Source organism: Arvicola amphibius, chromosome 4, assembly GCF_903992535.2.
Source record: "Arvicola amphibius chromosome 4, mArvAmp1.2, whole genome shotgun sequence".
NCBI lineage: Eukaryota > Metazoa > Chordata > Mammalia > Rodentia > Cricetidae > Arvicola > Arvicola amphibius.
Genome location: NC_052050.1, coordinates 118,246,826 through 118,270,941, shown reverse-complemented (window position 1 = coordinate 118,270,941; position 24,116 = coordinate 118,246,826). Strand labels below are relative to the sequence as shown.

The 24,116-nt window shown below is 41.7% G+C and overlaps 1 protein-coding gene across 1 annotated transcript in view; it reads right to left on the bottom strand.

Moving 5' to 3' along the window:
• The window catches only part of Galntl6 (polypeptide N-acetylgalactosaminyltransferase like 6), a 1,112,723-nt gene that overhangs the window by 23,073 nt on the left and 1,065,534 nt on the right, over positions 1-24,116 (bottom strand). Inside the window, exon 10 of the mRNA XM_038327381.1 lies at positions 3,078-3,194. Coding sequence (XP_038183309.1) covers positions 3,078-3,194 — 117 coding nt within the window. The remainder of the gene's footprint in view (positions 1-3,077; positions 3,195-24,116) is intronic.

Here is a 24,116-nt window from a genome sequence, read left to right as displayed (position 1 = left end):
CTGTTTAGGAATATTAAACACGGATCAGGTATTTAGATGTGTATGCCCATAAGCTATCTAAGTTTGCTTTCTGCTTGGGCTGAGAAAAGCAGATAAATTTAGCCCAAAGGATGCAGTTTTCCATTATAGCTTCCCTCTTTAATTTTAGCGACCATTTTTCCCAACTTCTCCAAGTGCTGGTCTTTCTGATAGACTAGCTCGGCAACACCCGGCAGTGCTTGTCGGACACAGAGGAGGAGGAAGGCAGCGAGCTCCTGCCTAACACTGTAGTTATTGCCACATCCTAGAGCTGTAGAACGTTCTGGTAATTGTCCACCCTGCAGGGTATGATGGAGTGAACGACTTTGTAGGGAAGGGATCAATGCATCCATGTTGCAGCAACCTTGAACCCTAGAGAGTGATGCGTGTGTGTGCATGTGCATGCATGTGCACTCACATGCGTGTGTGTGCGTGGTGTGTGTGTGTGTGTGCATGGTGTGTGTGTGTGTATGTGTGTGTGTGTGTGTGTGTGAGAGAGAGAGAGAGAGAGAGAGAGAGAGAGAGAGAGAGAGAGAGAGAGAGAGGACAGAAGGAAAAGTGCAGTGACTGTGTTGGCTTCATGTGGGAATTAAGGTTACGTCTCAAGCATCATTTCTTCTCAGAAAACCCCATATAGGAGGTGGGGATTGTTGTCCTTATTTAATGATGGAGAACCTCTGGCCTAAAAGAATTGATCAAGGCTGCTTGGTTTCACGTGAAATCCATGTTGGCCTGACTCTAAGGCCTTCTATCTTTCTAGGATATCACTGGATAAGTAACTGGTTAGAGGGTGTCAGAAGATGTTGGTGTTGTCTGATGGGATTTATCCTTGACTGGTTTTGGAACTTGCTGCTTTCCCAGCATCCTGATGCTCTGACTGCAATCCAGTATGGAGGAGGGGCAGCAAGAGAAAAGAGGGAGAGGAGAGGTGTACTTGAACAACTCCTTAAGGACCTTAGGTTGGGTGGGGTCCTTGCTCAATGGCTCATTTTGGTCAAGATTCTTTTGTGTGGATGTGTGCATAAGCTAAAGAAGCTCCCTTAAGCACAAGGATGTCCAGCCAAGCCTTTCCCTGGTCTGGGTTCTAGGCAGACACAAACACAAGGATGCTCCAGCCCAGCCTGCCCCTGGTCTGAGTTCTAGGCAGACATTTGAGGAATATAGTTGTAGCACTGCAGTCTTGCCGGCAGGGACAATGCTTGCTGACTCCTTTTGTTTTCCAAAGACAGTTACTATGGTCCATTCTGAGAAACAGAGAACACCATGAGCACATACTGCCCTGACTGGGGCTTTTCCCTTCTGCACAGGGAAGGAGGCTGGGGAAAGGCCTCGGCTATATGGATCAGCTGTTTTCTTTGTAACTTGGACAATAGCTATTGAGTCTTGTGGAATCTGTGGAAAACATCCTATATTTCCTAACTGAAATATGGCATTATTGAAAATTGAAACCCTGAAGGGGCGTACAGTCCTCTGCACCTGTCATTGCTCTTTCACAGGTAACCCAATTTCAGGAGAGACCCTTGCTAGAGACTATAAGTCACACGTCTGCTAACCGGAGCTGCCCCGAAATGTCTCCCGATCACAACGATGAATCAATGTGTCATTGTCAGCATTCATCCTATGAAGCCTATGTTGGGATGCTGTTGTCTCCGGAGCCCTTCGCATGCATGGCTAAAAACTGTGACTGCAACAAGATGTCCATGCAGTACTTTTGATACACAGCCAGGAGGGAAAATTAAAGTTCGATGAAGTCTCAAACACAAAGCAGAGCCCTTTACTAGAAGATCTTGTTGCATGAATTCCCTAACTCTCTCCAGGTTTGTTTTGAAAACCACTGCTGGGGGAAGTCAGTAAGCTGAGGTCACATGGAAGGAGTTTACTACCTCTTTTTTTTTTTTTTTTAAATTGGTTTTCAGAGTTACTATGAAGGGGCTGGAGAGAGGGCTCAGTGGTTGAGGGGTCTTCTTGCACAACCAGGAGGGCCAGAATATGGATTCCAGAGTCCTGCACAGGCCTGTGCCTCCAGCTCTGAGGGGGTGTGGCAGAGACGGAGGCTGCTAAGGCTTGTTGACTTCTAGCCTAAAAGAAAATGCAAGCCTCAGAATTGGGAGAGAGCCCCCCAAAGAACAGGTGGCAAGTGTTGGAGGAGGAAATGCGGTGCCTTCTGCTGGCTTCCGTGCATGTACCTAGGTGTGTGCACCCACACGTACCCAGGAGCACATTCAAGCAAAGGTCAGCACACAGAATAATGGGCCTCATTGTGCCATTTCCCACAGACTTTGTTCTTTTTCTTTTTGTTTGGAGCTGAAGACAGAAGCCAGGGATTCTACCACTGAGCTAAATACCTAGGCTTATTTTATTTTCATTTACTCCCATGTGCACTTCTCTCTTCATGGTTTTACCTTCTTATTACTGATCACCTCTGTCCTTGAAATAGCTGCCTTTCTGCTCTCACGTCACATTCAACTCTCATTCCAAAGTTTTCTTGTGTGTGTATGTGGCGGCGGGGGGGGGAGGGGTGTCTGTGTATACGCCTGGACATGCACACGAGTGTTGAGGTCAGAGGATGACCTTAAGTATCATTCTTCAGCTGCTGTCCTGTTTACCTTTCCCTTGGACAGTCTTACTGCCCTGAAACTCACCACGTAGGCTAGGCTGGTTGGCTAGCAATCCCCGTTCATCTGCCAGAGTGTGTTTCTCCAGGCCTGGGATTACAAACACATATCCACGTGTTCAACCTCGAAAATGTGGGTTCTAAAAGACCAAACTCCAGTTCTTACTTGTGCAAGGCATGCACGCCCCTGGCTGAGCTATGTCACAAATTCTTGCTCCCCAAGTTGAAATGTGTGTTTATCCACCGTCTTGGTCGATTATCACAGTTCCTTTGGTAAGGGACAGAAGCAGAGGAGGGCCGTGCTCACTAACTAGGGTTCTGCTTGTCGACAAACCATGACTTCACCCAAGTCCCAAATGTGCCACCCAGAGGCTTCTTTTCGTTCTGTCCTTTCCTGTTATTCTCAGTTCCCCTCTATCCTCCAGTCCCGTGATTTCTGACTCACCTGCTCATGAGACCACGTCCTTTCTGAACCATCTTTGACACAGACGTCCAGCCTCAGTTCTGTCCCCGTGGCTCCATGCTTGCTGTCCACACATAAGTTTGCTGCCAGGTTCCGAATCTGTAGCAGGAAAAACACACGAAGCATTGGGCTGTGTCATTACCCTTGGACAATCCTGGGATGGATCAGGGTCTCCCTCAGTTAATCTTTTTGATGACGCTACTAGAAAGACACCTTGAATTTATATGCAGTTTGTCTAGAAAAATGAGGACATAAAGTATAACATAGTCTAGGTGGAAGAACATGACATAGTCAAAAGACAAAATTGCAGTTTGTTGCAGCAAAGTTAGTCTTTGATGATGTGGCAGAGGGAGTTGGGTAGAGCCTTGACTTCTAAATGAAAGTGTTTTCTTATTTAGGGAGTGCTTAACATAGAATTTGCTATTCTGCTTTTTTTTTTCTTTTGATTTTTCGAGACAGGGTTTCTCTGTGGCTTTGGAGCCTTTCCTGGAACTAGCTCTTGTAGACCAGGCTGGCCTCGAACTCACAGAGATCCACCACCTCTGCCTCCTGAGTGCTGGGATTAAAGGCGTGCGCCACCACCGCCCGGCTTTGCTATTCTACTTTAAGCACCTCTACTGTTACCCTCCCAGTGGGGAGAGAATCCAGGCAGGTGTTACAGGGGAGGAGTATGGTTAAGGAAAGGCGTCCTCCAGCATTCCACAGCTCTGAGCAAGTTTCAGTGGCCTCTGGTTCCAGTTCAGCTGCAATTGTCTGTTGTCATAGGTCAGAAGTTCTCCTGGTTGGTAAATTAAATCTGAGAGGATTAACTATCCTAGCTGAAGGTTATATACACATTTCATAGTACAGTTTGTTCCAATTATTATCTTATTATGAAATAGTTAGGGGTAAATAAAGGGAAATAATGAAAAAATATCAAGAGCAGAAACAGCAACAGATGTGGAGTCTGGACAGGGCAGATCATTTGTAGTGTCCTTCTTCTTGGAGTGTCCACCAGTCCTCTGCTGGTATCATCACCATAACCTGTAGTACGGCAAGAGTTTTCATGTAAAGTCTAAGAAAGTTAAAAAAAAGCTTTGAGACCCACAAAAATGTGAGCCAAGTGTAGCTTCTTGTTAACTGCAGTTTTTCAGATAGGCTCTGTTTGCAAGGAAGGCACAGCAAAAACTGCTCAGATTCTTTGAAAAAAAAAAAAAAAACAGCAGCTTCGTGGCTCACCAGCACAAAGGGTTCTGACTCTTTTGGAAGGTCTGGCTATGGAGCATTTAAATGGGGTTTGTGAGTAGAGTGCTACAACTTGCTTATTGGTGGCATAGACCCACTGTGTGACTAAAAATGGGACTGTGAGAATGGCTCTCAGGGGCAGCAAATGGACCTCTGCCATGATGAACTGGGCAGAGCCAACAGGCAGGACTGCAGAGTTGATCCTAGCCACGCCCACTTAGCATTGGAAATAAAAGTAGTGCTGGTCAGAAAAGGATTACAGATGTGCAATAAAGACAGATTCAGATGAAAAAGACTTCTAAATGGGTAACATTGTTGGATAAATGTACATAGACCAGAGAGAGAGAGAGAGAGAGAGAGAGAGAGAGAGAGAGAGAGAGAGAGAGAGAGAGAGAGAGAAAGAAAAGAGTATAGACACAGTTATAATATAAAAGAGTATAGACAGTCACAGGGTAAAGGAATAAAGATAATAAAATAAATATTAAACTTGTAAAAAAATAATAGAGTAAGAAAAATAAGCCACATAAAGATGGAAAATACAGAGAGTCTAGATTATGTATATTATTGTATTTTCTTAGAATTTTTGACTGTAAATGAGCTAAATGCAAAGAGATATTTTATTGTATGTGCTGCTAATCTAAACATAATATATATATATATTTTAAAGGCATCTTGACTTTAAAATTTGGATGTAAGGATTCTTTGCTTTGGAAAAGAGGTTCTTCTTTTGTTTCCACAGAGGATGAGAACCTGTGGATTCCTTCCAGACTAATGTGGTTTGTTGGGCCAAGATCCCCCCAAAGGCCTCCATGAACCCTAAAATTACTTCACTCAACAAAACGCAGGAAGTAGTTTGGAGAGAACTAGTCCAAATTCCCAAATATTGTTTATAAATGTTTGTTTAAAGAGGTATATGCTATAGAGATTTACATTGGTATGGATCTTGGTTTATTGATACAAATTTAAGGTCAATTTTGTTATATGTATATTTATGCTCTTGATTAAGGTATTGTGTTTGTGCAATTCATTTAAAAATGTAATGTATAATTAAGAAATACAGGTTCATAGATAGTCCTCTATAATAGTCAATCTTGTAGTCATGTTAGTTAGGTTTTCTAGATGTACAGTGATATATTTCAGATGGCTAGGTATTCTTCAAACCTTTCAAAGACTTACAGAATATGGCATTTAAATATTTTAAGAACTTAGTTGTTTCTCAACAGTGAGATATGTCTGCTCCTGGCAGCACCAATCTACTTTAAGAGGATGATGGGCATCAAAGTGCCTCCTCATGCAGTTTGTTAGCATTTGGGCAAGAAACTTCTCTTGCCTGAACTGCTTGACTAAATTTGCAGGATCCACAGAGGAGCCATGTAGTTGCTGAAGGAGAAAGATGCCAGAACTTTGCCCAGTAAGCCACAGCCACATGGTGATACACTGATTAATAGAAATGTGTTAATTTAAGATATAAGAGCTAGTTAGAAAGATGCTTAAGCTATTGGTCAAACAGTATTGCAAATAATATAGTTTTTGAGTGATTATTTCAGGTCTGGGCATCCAGGAATGAATGAGCAGCCTCCATCAACAGATTGACTGCTAAAGTTGCCTAAAGAAGGTGAGACAGTCCTTCAGGGTTCCTGCTTCATGAAAGAGTCTTCCATATATTCTGCAGGACACAGAAGAAAATGACCGACAAACTGACAATATAGGCAGAACTCTCTTGAAATTTCCTGCTTCATGAAAACGTCTGTCAGATACTATGGGCCATAGACTGAAGATGGATGCCCACAACATTACAGAAGAACTTTAGGTGACTGTCCAGGTAGCAAGATGTCTCTGTCAATTCTAGAGTTTTGGAAGTTGCTTACAATGCACTTCATTTTTACTTAGGTAATATTTTATCCTTCTGAGTCTTTGATGGAGTTGAAGAATAGATAATTATAATTATAGTTTTCCTTAGTTATGATAAAAAGTTAAAGTAGATATAAATATTATAACTGTAATTCTTGCTTGACACCTGTTTTGTTATATGTAATTTTACTATGTTAAAATTAAAACCTTTTTATTTGAACAGAAAAGAGGAAATGGTGTGGGAAGTCCTTCTGTATATGTGTTGCTTTTATTGGTTAATGAATAAAGAAACTGCTTTGGTCTGTGATAGGGCAGAACAGAGCTGAGGGGAAACTAAACTGAATGCTGGGAGAAAGTAGGCAGAGTCAGTGAGAAGCTATGTAGCTGCCTGTAGGAGACAGACATGCCAGGACCTTGCCAGTAAGCCACAGCCATGTGGTGATGCACCGATTAATAGAGATGGGTTAGTTTAGGATATAAGAACTAGCTAAAAATATGCTTAAGTTATTGGCCAAACAGTACTGCAAATAATATAGTCTCTGTGTGATTATTTTGAGTCAGGGCAATTAGGAAACAAACGAGTAGCCTTTGCCAACACAGGGGTTGAACTTGATTGCTCATAAAGCATGGCTGGTTGATCATCACTTAAAGAAAATTATAGCATCATCTTTGGAAAACAAGGACTAAGGGTAAACTTTCTTCTGGAAGTTTGGAAAAGGGAAGAGCAATCCATTTTCATCGTGTGTGATAATGCACACTTGTACTTCTTTAGTAAAATAGAAACACAAAGAGTTAGATTTCACCATCACTGTGACCTGTGTGTGTGTGTGTGTGTGTGTGTGTGTGTGTGTGTGTGGTGGGCATTGTCCTGCTTTCTATCCCAGACGACCCTGGAACTTTTGATTCTCTGGCTTCAGCCATCTCTACTGTGTGGTGTGGCTTTTACTGTGCTAATCCTGGCTCACTCTGAAAAGCTCTGGTTTTATGTCCTCCTCTGGGTCCAGTGTGTCACCTTTCTGAAGCTTTCTGTCACCTGAATAGCACCCTAAGAAGTTTATCTTTTTACCCCTGGACCCTACAATCCCCTGCCACAATCTTGTTAGAGAAGGGTTTGCTAAGCATACACTGACGTCACCTCCATGGTACGACTCTTCCCTCTAAGGAAATCTAAAAGCTTCAAACCACATTTATGAGGGGGGAGAAACAGCTGTTTTTATATTTGCAACCACTTTGCCACAGGAGAGACTTTCCCACAGGGTTGCCATTCAAGCTTGCCCATTCGCAGGACTCTGCTCTTAGAAATGGAGGAAAGAGATAGCATCCCAAGCTAGGGACAGGAGTGGTAGCTTGGCCAGCTCAGCCGGTGGATATGACCAGTCTTTCCAGAGAGCTTCTGCATTGTTTCCAGAAGTTATGAGCCCCAAAGGTCTCTGGCAGGGATGGGGGACACCATTTTCTAAACTCTTGAATTTTCTAAATTCTCCCTCAAATGGCAGCTGTGTAGACAACGAAATAAACTGCTTTGCAAGCCAAATTTCAAGTTTCAAAGGCGTAATTGTCTACATCTGTGTAAATTCCAGCACAAAGTTGTGCCAGAGAGGAGATGCTGAGAGTTCAGGACAGGACAAGGAAGACAGCTGGGACAAGACTAACACCCGGCCATGCTCACTTCCTCCTTTCCCCTTTGTCCCTCAATCTGCAGCCTCTGGATGTATGTCTTCTCAGTCTCTCCTTTTATTCACAAGCACAGTTTCATGAAAAGAAGAAAAAGAAGGTGAAAAGAATTCAAACAGAATAAAGGCTTATAGACTGTAGGCATTAGTATTTATAAATGATTTTATTTGGTCTGAGCTCTATACTGTGGCTGAAAAGTAAGGCAGTTCACACACACACACACACACACACACACACACACACACACACGCACACGCACCTACCTCAAATCTAGGACATAGACTATTGCATAAATCTGTGAGAGAGGACATCACTTTTAGGCTTCATTCTTTTGACATCCAGCTCCAGGGCTTGACATTATTAAATTGCATCAAGGGATCTGGAGGAAGGCTAAGTAGGATTAGACAAGTGAAGTGGTACTTGACTAGGCAGGAGTAGAAAGAAGGTGAAAACCAGGGAGAAGGGAATCACGATGAATTGCAGAGACACAGAAATATGATCCTGTGGGGTAAGGGTTAGGAAAAGGTAGAGAGTAGAGGCTTTTTTGTAGGTATACAAGATGAGTCAGGTTCACGTTCAAAACCGTTTATCTCCCCCCACCCCCAGAAGCTTTTAGTGATCTCAATTGGTGCAGTGATTGCTCAGTATGCCCCAGGTTTCATCTTCAGTACCAAGTGTGGTGGCACACACCTGTAGTTCCAGCATTCCAGAGGTAGAGGCAGGCACACCTGCTGCAATTCCAGGTGTAGTTCCAGCAGGTAGAAAGAGGGGGACCAGAAGGGCAAGGTTTTCCTCAGTTACAAATTATTGAGTTTGAGGAATGTCATGGAACACCAGAGATCTTGTCTCAAAAACAAAAGAAACTAAAAACAAAATGAGATATAAGAGAGATCTTGACATGAGCCAGATCTCTGTGAATTTGAAACCAGTCAAGGCTACATAGTGAGTCCTTGCTGTGGAGGACAAGGAGGAAGAAGAAGAGGAAGAAGGAGAAGAGGAAGAGAAAGAAGAATAAGAAAAGGGGAAGGATAAGAAAAGGAAAAGGAAGAAGAAAAGGGAAAGGAAAAGAAGAGGAAGGGGAAGAAGAAAAAAGGGAAGAGAAGAAGAGGAAGAGGAATAATAATAATAATAATAATAATAATAATAAGAGGAAGAAGAAGAAAACAGGAAGGAGAAAGGGGAAGGAGATGGAGAAGGAGAAGATGATGAGAAAAGAGAGGGGAGAAGTGGAACAGAGCAGAGGAAAGCAGAATAAATATCAAGTAAAGTGATTAATAGACATAGAATTGGCCACCCATTCTAAAATTGTCTTTATTTACTTTTTTTTCCCGAGAGAATAAGGATCTCAATTGGATGTTAAGTAGACAGAAATGCTAGGCTTAACAAACAAGAACCTTGGTTTGTTAATTACTCCAAATAGCTTTGGGACCTATAGAAATGGTGGGTTCATCACTCACTCAACTATTAAGAACCTGCTTTGTCCAGGCCATAGCTACTGGTCACAGAGAGGAGAGAAAAGGAATCCGTCTCCTCTGTGGTGGAGCCCATAAAACAGCCAGGACACTAGAGAGCATGGGAAAGAAGGGAGGCCCAAATCTCCCAGTGTTTCTAGCTTCAAATTTTACATGTGATAAAAAAATATCAGGATGTTCCTCTTCATGGAGTGTAGGTGTCTTGGTAAGTATTTTGGCTAGCTAGAAGACATTTGCTTAATTCATGGTTGATGAGGGAGGGCCCAGCTAATGGTGGGTGGGGCTGTCCCTGAACTGGTGATTCTGGGTTCTGTAAGAAAGCAGACTGAGCAAGCCATAAGGAGCAAGCCAGTAAGCAGCACTCCTGCATGGCCCCTGCATCAGCCCCGTCTCCAGATTCTGACTGTGTCCTCACTCCCTTGGATGAGGAACAGTGATATGAAATGTAAGCCAAAGAAACCCTTTCTTTCTTAACTTGCTTTTGGTCATGGTGTTTGACCTTAACAACAGTAACCCTGACTAAGGCAGCAAAGTAAATTTTGCTTTTGCAGAACTAGAGGGAAAAGACAGGAGTAGAGAGGAGTGCAGGATAGAGAGACAACTGAGTCATGGCAGGTCTGGGTTCTGCTCCTGAGCTACAAAGGAGTTTCTCTACAACTTTGGTCACACATCCCTTTGTAAAGTTCAGCTTGCCCATTTATTAAAAAAAACTACATTCTATTGTATGAAGGAATTTTAAATGAAAAAAGAACCTGAAAATAAAAACACATCTAAGGGGTGCTTTTCTATGAAAGAGGCTTTAAGAAGTATGGTTGAAAATCCAAAGCCTAAGAGAAGAAAATAGCCTCTACTCACCAGGAGCCAACACTTCTAATGGGAAGACACCACTGACGCCATCTTTTCCAGTTACAGCAGGATTGACCTGGTTAGCTGTCATTGTCAACAGAAAAGGGACCCTGCATATAAGGGTTGCATTAATAAGACTGGCCTGAGGCTATACCTCTGAGAGTCTGATGTGATTGCCGATTGATGTGGAAGGGCCCAGTCCACTGTGGGAAGGACCATTTCTAGGCAAGTGGGCTTGGGGTGTCATGAAGGCTAGGTAAGTGTGATGCAGAGGGTGAGCTCGGAAGTAGCATCCCTCCAGGGTCTCTGCTGCAGTTCCTGCTTTGAGGTTCCTGCTTTGAGTTCCTGCCCTGGCTTCCATCAGCAACGGAGGGTTGCTTGGAAATGGAAGATGACAATAACCCTTTTCTACCAACGTGCTCCAAGTCAGAATGCATTATCTACCACAGGAACGGAAAAGCAAAGTAGAACAGCGCTAGCTGAGGACGGAAGAGGAAATGACCAATTCTGAGGAAGGCAGGGTGGTGCTCTCAGCAGAATCTGTGACATTTGAAGAGGTACGAGGGGATGAACAAATTTCAATCTAGAAAGTGAGGTGAGGTGACAGAAGGAGACCATAGCCTTAGGGTTTATGTAGTGAAATAAATATTGAAGTTCGAAAGGAAAAGGTGTGTGTGTGTGTGTGTGTGTGTCTGTGTGTGTCTGTGTGTGTGTGTGTGTGTGTGTGTGTGTGTGTGTGCTGGAGCTTGAACCCAGGGTCTCACAAACGCTCAGGCCACACTCTCTCCGTGAGAGCATCCCTAGCCCTTGTTGTTGTTGTTCATGGTGAACAGAAAGTGTTCATTCAGCTGGAAACACCTGCAGTTATCTCAGTTTTGTGGACAATGCCACTGCCTCATAACAGGGGCCAGCTGCTTTCCCTCAAACCCAGCCTTGACCACAACAGTGTCACGGATTTGCTTCACAGCTGGCTTGATTTGGTGCTTGTTGATTTCAGCAATAACCGCAAATGTCTTGTCTTCCGTCAGTTTCACCCTTGGCTTGGGGATCAGGGAACTTTGATGAGGGCACTGTGGTCAAATTGTTTCCACTTGGGATGCTTGCCTGAGGACTCTGCTTCTGGAGCCGCGTACCCGGAGCTTCTAGAAAGCCGTTAACATGCACATTTTTATGTTGGTGGCTATGGCTACTTTTCCTGTTCACCGTCAAAGCCTTTGCCTTGATTTGGCTTGGGAGAAGGCGGAGAATCTGGCTTTGTTTTTGGTGCCCTTTTGGTGACCACAACACTGGAATGCCCTTTGTAGGGAACAGCACGTCATGCAATGGGCAGGGCTCAGTATAATGCTTGTCAAATGCTGGAAATTGTCTGAAAGGGCAGTTGTCAGGATTGAACGGATGCATGCCGAATGCTTAGGCCAGTGTCCTGTGTATTGTAAGTGGCCAGGAGACGCTGACTGCCATTTGTTTTTTAAGTTGGCTCATTCAGGGAGTGAATGTCACAGTCAAATTACACAAGCATTTTGCTTTGAGCATTCAAATACAAGGAAATTACAACTGACCAGGTTTTGCTCCACCACCTCAGACCTGTTCTTCGGTGTGTGTCTCAGTTAATTTAGGAACTATTGCTTCCAGTTGCTCATGATCTCAGGCAAGCCCTGTCATACATGCCCGTCTCTCTCCCCCTTTACCCGGAATCAGCTACTGCCTGTCTATTTTAGTACTAGCCCCTGCATGTACTTTTCTGCTCCTCTCCTTTTCAGTTCCTCAGGGCTTTGATATCTGCTTACAGACTCTAAATATGTAAAACATACATAAGACAAAGTTTGCCATTTTCATATTTTAAACTGTTCAATTCAGCAATATCAATACACTCAAATGTTGTGTAATTATCATTGTTATTTATTCCCAAGGAGTTTCAGTTATTCAAGGCAGTAACTGTTAACTATTAAGCAATTACTCCTTGTCCTTGGCAATGTCTGTTCCATGGATGATATGAATTTATGTGTCCTAGGTATTTCGAATCAGTGGATCACACTATGTGTGTTCTTTGGTGTCTGGCTTATTTCGCTTAGTACAGTGTAGTCAAGATATCCCCGTTGTAGCACGTATCAAAACCTCGTTTCTTCTTAAAACTGAATGCTATTTACACACACACACACACACACACACACACACACACACACACACACACACACACACACACACACCCTTACATGCACACCATCTCTGTTTATTCATATATTGATGGATGCTAGAGCTTTTCCCACCTCCAGGCTACTGTGAATAATGCTCCAATAAACCTTGGCAAACAAATTCCTGTTTTGAATTCTTCTAGGTATACACTTTGGACTAGAATTGCTGCCCCTATAGCAAATGGTAAGTCTGGGCTTCATTATTTTTGAAGGCCTGCCAAGCAGTTTTCCAGAGAGACTGCATATTATATCCGTACAAGTAATGTACAACAGTTCCCAATTTTCACACATCTTGCTGGCATCACCTCTTCCTTACGTGCCCATCGCAGGCATGAAGTAGCGTCTCTCTGTGGTGGAGATTTGTATTTCCCTTATGGCCAGTGTTTTTTTTTTTTTTTTTGGCCAGTGATTTTGGACACCATTTTATGATGATTTGTCCATCTTCTTTATAGAGAAATCTGTTCTAGTCGTTTGCTCATTTTTGAATACAGTTACTTGTGTTTTTATTGTTGAGTTTGAGTATCTTTCTATATTATGAATATCAATATCATAGCAGATATGATTTTCAAATATTCTATTTTACCCAGAGAGTTACCTTTTTACATTAGTGATAGTGGACTTGATGGACAAAAGCTCCAATTTTGATAAAGTCCAATATATCTAGTTATCTAGTTTTCCTTTGGTTGCCTGTGTGTGTATGTGTGTGTGTGTGTTTGTGTGTGTGCTTGTGTGTGTGTTTCACGCTTAAGAAATTGCTTCCAATCTAGTGCCATAAAGTTTCCCTCTAGTTTTTGTTTTGAAATTTATTTATGTGTATGTGTTTTGCCCGCACCTATGGATGAGCGTTATGTGTGTGCTGTTACCCATGGAAGCCAGAAGAGGGTGTCAGATCCCCTAGAACTGGAGTTTTAGATGGCTGTGGCCATTCTGTGGGTTCTCTGTAAGAGCAGCAATTAAGCTGCTACCTTAATTAATTATACCTGAAACAATACTCTTTCCAAATGAGGCCATCTCCTGCTGTATGGGTTAGCTGATGCTTCTGTTCATTTTAGAGTCCTTGTTTACCCCTTTACGACACAATACACTCTTAAATACTAAAATTTTCATGCTCAAAATACTGACTTGATTTCTGTTCCTGACTAGACCACCAACGACGCAAGACAAGTTTATGACATCATCCAAGCGAAGAGGCAAAGGGGAAGACTGAAATGGAGTGCTGGGAACGCGAGGGCAAAGGCGACAGCTAGGGAAAAGGCAGGGAGAAGAGCTAGAAGAAGATGGGGGTGGGGGTGGATGGGGGGTGGAGGAAGGTCAGTAGTGTCAAATTCGCAGACTGGAAAGATAATAGGCGCGTGTTAGGAAGTCATCAGTGACCTTTGAGAACAGATTCTATAGCGAGAATGGAGAGAAAAGACAGAGTGTTCAGTTGATGGAAAGAAACTGCGAGGTAAAAGTTGTGGTCAATGACTGGAAGCTTCTCTTTGTAGAAGCTGGATCACTGTGGGACTGATAGATGCAAAGCCACAACAGAATTTAAACAGACATGGTTGATTTTGGGGATGCAGTGACTGGAGGCTGGAATTCTCGACAAGCCATAACCCTATTCATCCGAAGCTTCAGAAAACAATAAAGCGCTGTTAGGAATCACGGTCTGTAAACACAAAGCGGCGCGAGGGCTCTAACCACCCTGACTGGACTCCTCGCGGCTTCAAGTTTTGCCTGCTAGCCACTGCGCGGTTCTCGCCTCAGCGAACCCGTCCCGTCTCTAATTGCTCCATGCTGGTGGCATCCAACGGCTGTTGGCAGAGACCAACTATTGCCTTTCCTTGAAATGATGCCCACAGAGATTTGCTTCCTATCCTGCGCACATTCTCTTCTGAATTTACTATAAATGTAATTGCTTTGGCATCTCTCTCTTGCCCTGGGACTTACTAGAGCTGCTCATTTCAGAAGGCTGGCTTACATTAGACACGAGAAACACGAGTCCATGGCATAAAGATTGCCAGGGGGCCTTCAGATTCATATGTACTCTGCTCCAAATAGTCTTTTACTGAAACCAGGTCTTACCACTTAAAGTTAAGTATTGTGTTATTAGAAAATCATGTATAACCTCAAAATAGGAACTTTTAAAGTCATGGGTCATTTGTCAGAAACAATTCCATCTCCTCCCTCACAAAGCTAAAAAGGGAAATTTTTATAAATAAGGGACTTCTTTGGAGGTTAAATAAGTAACTCTTCTCTGACAAAAGGAAAATAAATCAGGACAGCCTTCTTTAACCCCTTTTATGCTGAACTGGATTCCTGTACTTCATCTGTGCCGCTACCATGCTGTGTGGTGAGTGCGCTTACATCCGCATCTGCGACCTCGAGAAAGCAGGTGATTTGCTCAAGATTACACAGAGAGTGGGTGGCAGGTGAGGTTGGTACCCATGGCTTTGACTCTCAGGCCTGCGCTCTTGAGACCACAGATGGTAATAGTTATAGCTCATCCACTGGAAGAGTCTCATTTGGGGCTGACAAACTGTGGCACATGGCTTACTGCGCCCAAAAGAATAGATGGGGATTACTAAAAGCTATGAGTCCCTGGGCTTCACAGAGAGGACTTTGTCAATATTTACACCGGAGTCTGAGGCTCTAAAGCAGAGTGAGAAATGAATCGCTGACACTTAGGAGGACTCTGAGGGCTAGAGAGGTGACAGTCGGCTCACTGAGCTCTGAGACTCACAGGGAATAATTGTGGACGTATGAATGTCCCCACAGGTGGCAACTGAGTGACATGATGAGGAAGGGAGGTGTCCTAAGAAAGAAAAAGAGTGGGAGGGAGGGCGGGAGAGAGCTGGAAAGGAAGGAAAGGAGAGAGGGAGAGAGGGGAAAAAAAGGAGGGAGGCAGAGAGACAGACATACACAGAGAGGCAAACAAGCAGACACCCAGACACACAGCAACAGACAGGCAGCCAGGCAGGCAGGCAGGCTGGCAGGCAGGCAGGCACCATGCACTCATGCATGCAAACAGGCACGCACAGGCGCACACACACAGAAGAGGGAGGGAGGGAGCGGGAGAAAACTTCCCAAACTTATCATCAGAGTTCAGATTTTGAGCCCTGGTCTTTTAGAAAATGCCCTTTCTGAAAAGAAAGACAGAAAAGTCGGAGTAGCACTGACCTCATCTCGACCCATATAATTCACTGCAAAAACAAAACACAGCAAAACAAAACAGAAAAACCTTTCTGTTCAGCCACTACATGTGCCCTACTCTGCCTGGCTCTGCCTGAGCGGAAATGCATTCCTGCTTTTCCCTCCACTGCCCTTGAAGATTAAAAAGCTTTGCCAGTTTGGATTTACTCTTTGTGAAACCAAGAACATAGAACAATTTGCATAAGAATCTGAATCCTTAGAAACAGAATTCCTTTTTTTTTTTTTAGCTTGAAATTTCTTCTTAAGGTGTGGTGTTGTAATGTGGAGTCAGAGAAGAAAGTTTTTTTCTCAATATTGTGTCACATGTTCACTATGGGGACAGAGTCAGAGTCCCATAGCTGGTTTGTCTGAGAAACGTCTCTTGAAGGGTCAGGTGACAATTCATGTGGGAAACATGAAAGCAGATACTTTGAAAAAACTGGAAGTAGGAGTTAGGGTATTGAATGAATTATTGGAATCCCTATTTTCTCTGTAATTTACAAAAGTTGTATGAATAAGTGAAAAGTGGGAAGGGAGGAGGAATAATGAGATCAGGTGGAATAATTTCTAGTGAGGGTTTGAGAAGAACACTAGTGGAAAACTGAAGCGAACCTCACCACAGGGACAGCAGAAGTCATGAAAGGCATGTTTGGCAGACAGTTACTGAAGTCCAGCAATCTTCTGTAGGGAGAAGGGAGCTATCGGCAGAATCCATCCTAAGATGCTAGTCATGTACCTCGGGCCAGTGTCTAGACCTTCGGCCAGGGAGGGCTGCTCTGAAGGCAAATGCACAGCAATGTAGAAGTTGTCTCATGTTCTCTGAAGACAGTGTTTCCCCTATTAAACCCCAAATATTGGCAGTAACCCACAAAATAGACTACAAGTCAGTAATGCTGGCTATCATGTTTCTAGGATAGTTCTTAAAAAAACGACATGGAAATATGGCCTTTGCCTAAACTCCATCGTGTTGGGAAAGCCCCGATCATTTAACTGACATCGGAACATTTACTACTCCTCAAAATTTTCTCCTGAAATGCAAGTCTGTGAACCCAAACTCCTCTCCCAAGGGTTGGACTCAACTACGCATTGCCAGTAAATGGGACTTTCAATAGTTCTAGTAGAATCATGAAAAGCCACTTCCAGCATTGTCCTCGTTGCTGAAGTCAACAGTCATAGGCTTTGAAGATGAAGCAATTTTTAGCACTTGAAAAACTACTCACGCTAGCTGTCTTGATGATTCTTCCTTCGAATTCAGGTCAGTTGGTTGAAGAGTGGGGAGGTTTAAAAACCAACCTAATATTCATTTGCTTAGCTCTTGTGCAGGACTTAAGACAGGTCATTAACGAAAGTCTACAGTCAGATTATAGGGCTGGTTCTGAGAAACACATGTTCCTTAACCCTGGACAGAAGGGTAACCAAATGTCCAAGATACCTTATGTGGCCCTTTAAACTTTTCTAGAGACGCAGCCTCTAGAACCCATTCTTGAATTTAATAACCAGCACTTTAGGAAGGCCAGCAAGTCATGCTCAGCTCAAATAATTCTCAGTTGAGTTTTCTGTTGTAAATTTCATTACTGTTACAGTCACAGGATAGTTAAGGAGGTGACTTGGGTCTTCAAAGCAAAAACTCAAACTCAACCCCACCAAAACAACAAAACTAGACACGTGTTAAATTTCTATAATGTAGCATTTATAAAATATTTCACAACAAGACCCCTTTCCTGCAAGTGTTGTCTGGCAGCCTTGTTCTACCAATCTATGCCATTTCCATTTTGTAAAGCTTTAAATTGAAGACTGTTAAAAAAGTCTGCAGTCTACATCTGTGAAGTCAAGCACTCGGGGAACAGGAAAAGTTGAGTCCTAAAGGGCCAGGCTCATTCTGAGTCACACTGACTAGTATTCCACTGTTATCTTCTGTATCAAAGGAAATTCACACAAGATGAATAGGGATAATGGTTTTTCTTTTCCTAAAAAGCCAATATGCTATTTTTGTGATGTCAGAAATTTGACCTCAGGGCATCCACTTCTGCAGCAATTGTTATAATAATTTTAAAGTACTTAGTAAGTCCAGTCAACATTCTGAGTGTTAATTGCACATTTGTCTCTAATTTACACATTTGATCTAATTTTCTTCTCAAATTTCTTTCAGTGTGGTTGGTGATGTCAGACATAAAGAGCGGATAGTTCTGGGAGTAGGCTGGCTGGGATTTGACTAGAGATTGGGATGCAACTGAATGAGACTAACCTTTCCATTGAGAGAGAGTAAGGTAATTTCCCATGGAAAACAAGACCACATAAAATGAAAGAAGCTTCTATGAAAGCTAATAGCAGGGCCGAGGCTATGCGTCATTTGGTAGAGTGCTTGCCCAGCATTTCTGCGTCTCTGCATTTATTCCTTGGCGCTATATAAATCAAGTGCGACAGCACACCCCTTGCCATCTGAGCATCAAGAGAGCAGAGGTAGGAAAGTCAAAAGTTTTAGTCATGCTTGTCTACAGAATTTGAGACCAGCCTGGGCTACATGAGCCCGTGTCTCAACAATCACTTTCTCTTCTGTTCCTTCCCCTCCCTCTCCCTTTCTTCATTTAAAAAATTCTTTGTGATTTTGAGACAGGGTCTTATTATGTAACCATTGCTGTCCTGGGACCTCCTGTGTAGCCCATTGTGGCTTACAGTTATATTTGTCCTCTACTTCTGTCTCCGGAGTCCTGGGATTATATGTTTTCTGAGTCTTCCCTGTGACTTGCAGATGATTTGACACTTTTTTTTTTTTGCTGTGTCTTTCCCCTGTGAACACACTGCTTTGTGTCCCTTCCTCCTACTCTTTTTTCCCTTAAAATTTACTTATTTTATGTATATGGTGCTCTATATGCATGTATACCTGTGTGCCAGAAGAGGATATCAGATCACATTATAGATGACTGCAAGATACCATGTGGGTGTGGGGAATTGAACTCTGGACCTCTGGAAGAGCTGCCAATGCTCTTAACCACAGAGCCATCTCTCCAGTTCCCTTCTTTCTACTTTTATGACATCTTCCATTCTAAATTACTCCCCAAAGAGCTTTGTTTTCAAATGCAATCAGTTGTACGATGGGGATACTTAAGGGCTTCATTATGGGAATTTTGGGAATACATAATTCAGTTCATTACAAACTGTGTTTTCTTTATTATTTTTTTGTGTGTGTGTGTGTGTGTGTGTGTGTGTGTGTGTGAGAGAGAGAGAGAGAGAGAGAGAGAGAGAGAGAGGGAGAGAGAGAGAGTATATATGCTGGAGAGATGGCTCACCACTTAAGGGTCCATGCTACTATTGCAGAAGACCCAACTTTGGTTTCCAGAACCCACACCAGGAAGTCACAATGGTCTCAGGGGATTTGTTGCCTACTGGCATCCATGGGCAGTCGCAAGCATATGGTGCACGTAGATTGCAGCTAAGTAGATGCACGTGCCAGTGAATAAAAAGAATAAATATTAAAATGGAAACTGATACTGACCAGTTTCCTCATACTCTCTTTTGGTGAGGGAGGGAGCTGAAGGCAGCAAAGACTAGGGCTGAGGCTGGTGGAGTCAAATGTTCAGCAGCAGAGTACCTCCCTCAACTTTCCCCCACCAGTTCTCATCTAGGGGGAGATGCACCATGGAATTGAACTGTGGGGACAAGAGAGGAACTGGTTAAGAGTCTGGGAAGCTTGCTTAGCAGTAGTTGGTATCTGCTTGGGTGGAAAAGCAGTAAGACTGGGAAAGATTTTGTTAAAATATTATTATACATCCTGAAAGAAATTAAAGTAGACATTGATAGAAGTATCCTCTGTGGTTTGGAAAACTTGATATTAAATTGTTAATATTACCAATAGTTAGATATAGATTTATGGCAATGCCCATCAAAATCTCAATGATTTTTTTTTAGTTTTATAAATAAAAAAATCTATTTTAAATTCATATGGGGGGACTTGAAAGGATCCTGAAAATTCAAAACAACTTTGAAAAGATCAAAGTTAAAGAAATCATACTTCCTGATTGGAGGCTTACTACAGCAATTAAAACAGCACATAAGACAGGCATAGAGATGCAGGAAGCTAGAGAACCCTGAAATAAAAAAGAAACCTTACGTATATAGTCAAATGATTTTTGATGAGAATGCCAAGAAAAAATAACAGCAATCTTTTCAACAAATGATGCAGGGGAAAATGGATACCTGTAGGCAAAATTGATGGTATTGGGTCTTGCTTCAAATTATGGGCATGAGCCAAAGACCCATACATACATCAGAGGCAAAACTATAGAACTTTCAGAAAAAAAACCAAATCTACAGAAGTAAAGCTTTAGGATATTAGTTATGAGACATAAATCACAGGTAAAAAAGAAAAAAAATAGATGAATGGGTCTTCATTGAAATAAAAAGGTTTGTACACTGAACATTTTGTATATTAGAGTGAAAAATCAACCCATTAGATTGAAGAAAATATTTGCAAATAACAAATAGCTCTTCTAACTTGAAACAAAAAGCAACTAATCCAATTTAAAAAATGGGCAAAACTTAACTACTTATATCTCCAAAGATGGTCACACACACACACATACACATACCAACAACATGTGTAATGTGTTAACAATTAGAAAAATGCAAATTAAAACCACAGTGAGTTCCTGTCCCACAGTCAGTAAGATGAGTATTAAAATGAACAGAATAGAGATCTGGGGTAAGGTGATGAGCTATGAAGCTGCCTTTGGGTACAGCGGTGAGAGAAAGTCAGGTCAATTTCCAAATGGAGGCTGGGAGTGTAATGGAGATCAAGATAGGGGCAATGGGACAGACAGAAGTACAGGGGAATAAAAGGATAAAAAGCATGGAGCACTTATCTCCAGTCATGGCTTCTCAGTAAGGGAAGAGAAACATCATTTAAAAGATTTTTTTTCCTTTAATCTTCTCTGAGAGGTACTGGGGATTAAGCCCTCAAGTGTAGGTTCCTCACTAAGAAGATAGTCAAATAAAATGAAGAGATATTGAAAATAACAGATGCACAAATCTTAACCCAGAAACACAATAAACAGAACAAATAAGGCAATGTAATGTCTTCAAAAGACTGTAACTCCTAGGTAGTTGATGTGGGAGGTAATGCACACTGTGAATATGTTTTATTGCCATTGGTTAATAAAGAAACTTCTTTCAACCAATGGCTTAACAGAGTAAAGCCAGGCTGAAAGAGATGTATAAAGAGAGTAGACAGAGTCAGAGAGAAGTCATATAGCCACTGCTAGAGACAGATGCTGGATGGAACCTTGCAGGTAAGCCACAGTCATGTGGTAATACACAGATTAAGAGAAATGGGTTAACCAAAAATACAGGCGCTAATTAGCAATATGCTTAAGTGATTGGCCAAGCAGTGATTTAAATAATATAGTTTCTGTGTGATTATTTTGAGTCAGGGTGGTCAGGAAACAAATGAGTGGCCTCTGCTAACAGATTGGCATGCCAACGTGGGGCTGACTAAATCAACAGAAATCCTGAGAAAGCTTGGAAAGAAATCCTAGACACAAAAGAACAAAGTTAAGCATGGCTTTTTGGTAGCAGCATTTTTTGGGGGTAGGTTTTGTTTGCTAGAAGCAAACAGAGGCATGATTCCTGTAAGAGAGGTCTTCCTGATTCAGTGGTAGCAAACAACAACAACAACAACAACAACAACAAAAGCCAAACAAATCAAAACTAAATAACAACAAAAAACCCAAGTGGTTTCAAAATGGTGGCTTCCTGGTGCATGCTTCCAGAACTAACTCTGTCTCTTTCAAGAGGCCACACACTTGAATGGGGTTTGTGGGCATGGTGCTGCAAGTTACTTGGTGGCAGCATGGGCCAACTGGTTACCAGAGTTGAGGTGGTGAGGACGGCTCCCACCTGGCAGTTTCAGAGGCAGTAAATGGACTTCCACCATGTTGGACTGGGCAGAGCAAGCAAGCAGGGTTGTTTTTGCCCTAGCAAAGCTGCAGCTTAGGATTTTTAGAAGCACTTAGTATTTTAAGAAGCTGTCCTGGTCAGAAAAAAATTATAGATATACAATAAAGACAAATTCAGATAAAAAGACCTCTAAATGTGTCACAATGTTGGATAAATGTATGTAGGCTTGGGAGAGAGAAGAAAAAGTATAGAGAGTTATAAAAGGAAGTAAATGGTTTATAAAAAAAAACCAAAGTCTTTAAAGAGACAGAGTACAGATAGTCATAGATTAAAGGAGTAAAGATAATATTAAAAAGTAATAAAGTAAGAACAAAGAAGCCACATAAAGATGGAATATAGACAGAGTCTGGATTATATATATTATTGTATTTTCTGTGAATATTTTGACTGTGAATGAACTAAGTATAGAGAGACATTTTATTGTACAGACTGTTAAATTAAGCCAGCATATATACACTAAAGGTATCTTGACTTCAAAATTTGGGTCTAAAGATATGTTGCTTTGGAAAAGAGGTTCTTCTTTAGTTTCCACAGAAGATGAGAATGTGTGGATTAATTCCAGACTAATGTGGTTTGATGAACCAAGACCTCCCGAAAGGTTGTTGTGAACACCCCCCCAAAAATTACTTTGCCTAAAAAGAGCAGGAAGCAGTTTGGAGAGAACTATGCCCATATTCTCAAATATTGTTTATAAATGTTTCTTAACATTTAAAAGGGGATATGCTATAGAGATTTTCATTGGCATGGATCTTGGTTTATTGATAAAAATTTAAGGTGAATTTTGTTATATGTATATTTCTGCTCTTGATTAATGTATTGTGTTTGTGTAGCTCATTTAAAAATGTAATGTATGCTTAAGAAATGCAGGTTATTAGTCATCTATAACAGTCAATACTATAGTCATGTTAATTAGGTTTTGTAGATGAACAAAGATATATTTTAGATGGGTAGATATTCTTCAGATCTTTCAAACACTACAGAATATGACATTTAAAATGTTTTAAGAACTTAGATTTTTCATGACAAGGAGACTTATCTGCCCCTGGCAGCACCAGTCTACTTCAGGAGGGTGATAGGCATCGAAGAGGCTTCTTATGGTGTTTGTTAGTCATTTGGGCAAAAAAAAATGCTCTTGTCTGAACTGCTTGACTGGATTTGCAGGACCCACAGAAAAATGACTGCTGAATCTGCCTAAAGAAAGTGAGACAGTCCTTCGGGGTTCCTGCTTCATGAAAGAGTCTGCCAGACATTCTGCAGGACACAGAAGAAAGTTGACTGACAAGCTGACAATATAGGTGGAATTGTCCTTGAAATTTCCTGCTTCATGTAAAAGTCTGCTGGTATTATGGACCATTAGGCTGAAGATAGGTGCCCCAATGTTACAAAAGATCCTTGAGTGACTGTCTAGGCAGCAATATGTCTGTGTCAATTCTAGAGTTTTGGAAGTTGCTTACAATGCATTTCCTGTTTGCTTAGGTAATATTATATCTTTCTGGAGTCTTTGATGGAGTTGAAGAACAGATAGTTATAGTTGTAGTTTTCTTTAGTTATGATAAAAGATAAAGTAGATATAAATATTATAACTGTAATTCTTGCTTGATACCTGTGTTGTTATATGTAATTTTACTATGTTAAAGTTAAAACCTTCTTTTCTGTTTAGACAGAAAAGGGGAAGTAATGTATGCTAAGAATATGTTTTATTGCCATTGTTAATAAAGAAGCTGTTTTCAGCCAATGGTTTAATAGAGCAAAGCCAAGTGGAAAGAGACATAGAGAGGGAGTCGGCAGAGTCAGGCAGAAGCCATGTAGCCGCTGGTAGGGACAGATGTGATGGAACCTTGCCGGTAGGCCATGAACCTCATGGTAAAATATAAAATAATAGAAATGGGTTAATTTAAGATAGAAGAGTCAGCCAGAAATATGATTAAGCTATTGGCCAAACATTATTGCAATTAATATAGTTTCTGTGTGATTATTTTGAGTCAGAGCTGCCAGGAAACAAACTAGCAGCCTCTCCTAACAAGTAGCCTGATCCATAGATACAGAAATCATAGAAATAGTGAGAGAAACTACACAAGCACATAGAGACTGGACAGTACCCTCTTGACTGATCACTGAGAAAAAAAACAGGATGGAAAATTTAAAATTCCTAGATCAAATGAAAATGAAAGCATAGGTTTTCAGAGTCTTTGGGATATAGCAAAAGCATCTAAAAAGGAGTATGTAAATATAAGTGCTTATATAAAAACATCACATACATATCAAATAAATAACTCAATATCTTAGAAGAAATAGAATCGCCGGGTGGTGGTGGTGCATGCCTTTAACCCCAGCACTCAGGAGGCAGAGACAGGCAGATCTCTGTGAGTTCGAGGCCAGCTTGGTCTATATGAGCTAGTTCTAGGACAGGCTCCAAAGATACTACCCTGTCTTGAAAAAAAAAGAAATAGAATCAAGCAGATATGGAGACTAAAAAAATAATACAAAGAATTAATGAAGCCAAGAGTTGGTTCTTTGAAAACGCAAACAAGCTGGGCAGTGGTGGCATAGGCCTTTAACTCCAGCACTTGGGAGACAAGAGGCAAGCAGATCTTTGTGATTTTGAGGCCAGCCTGGTCTACAGAACTAGTTCTAGG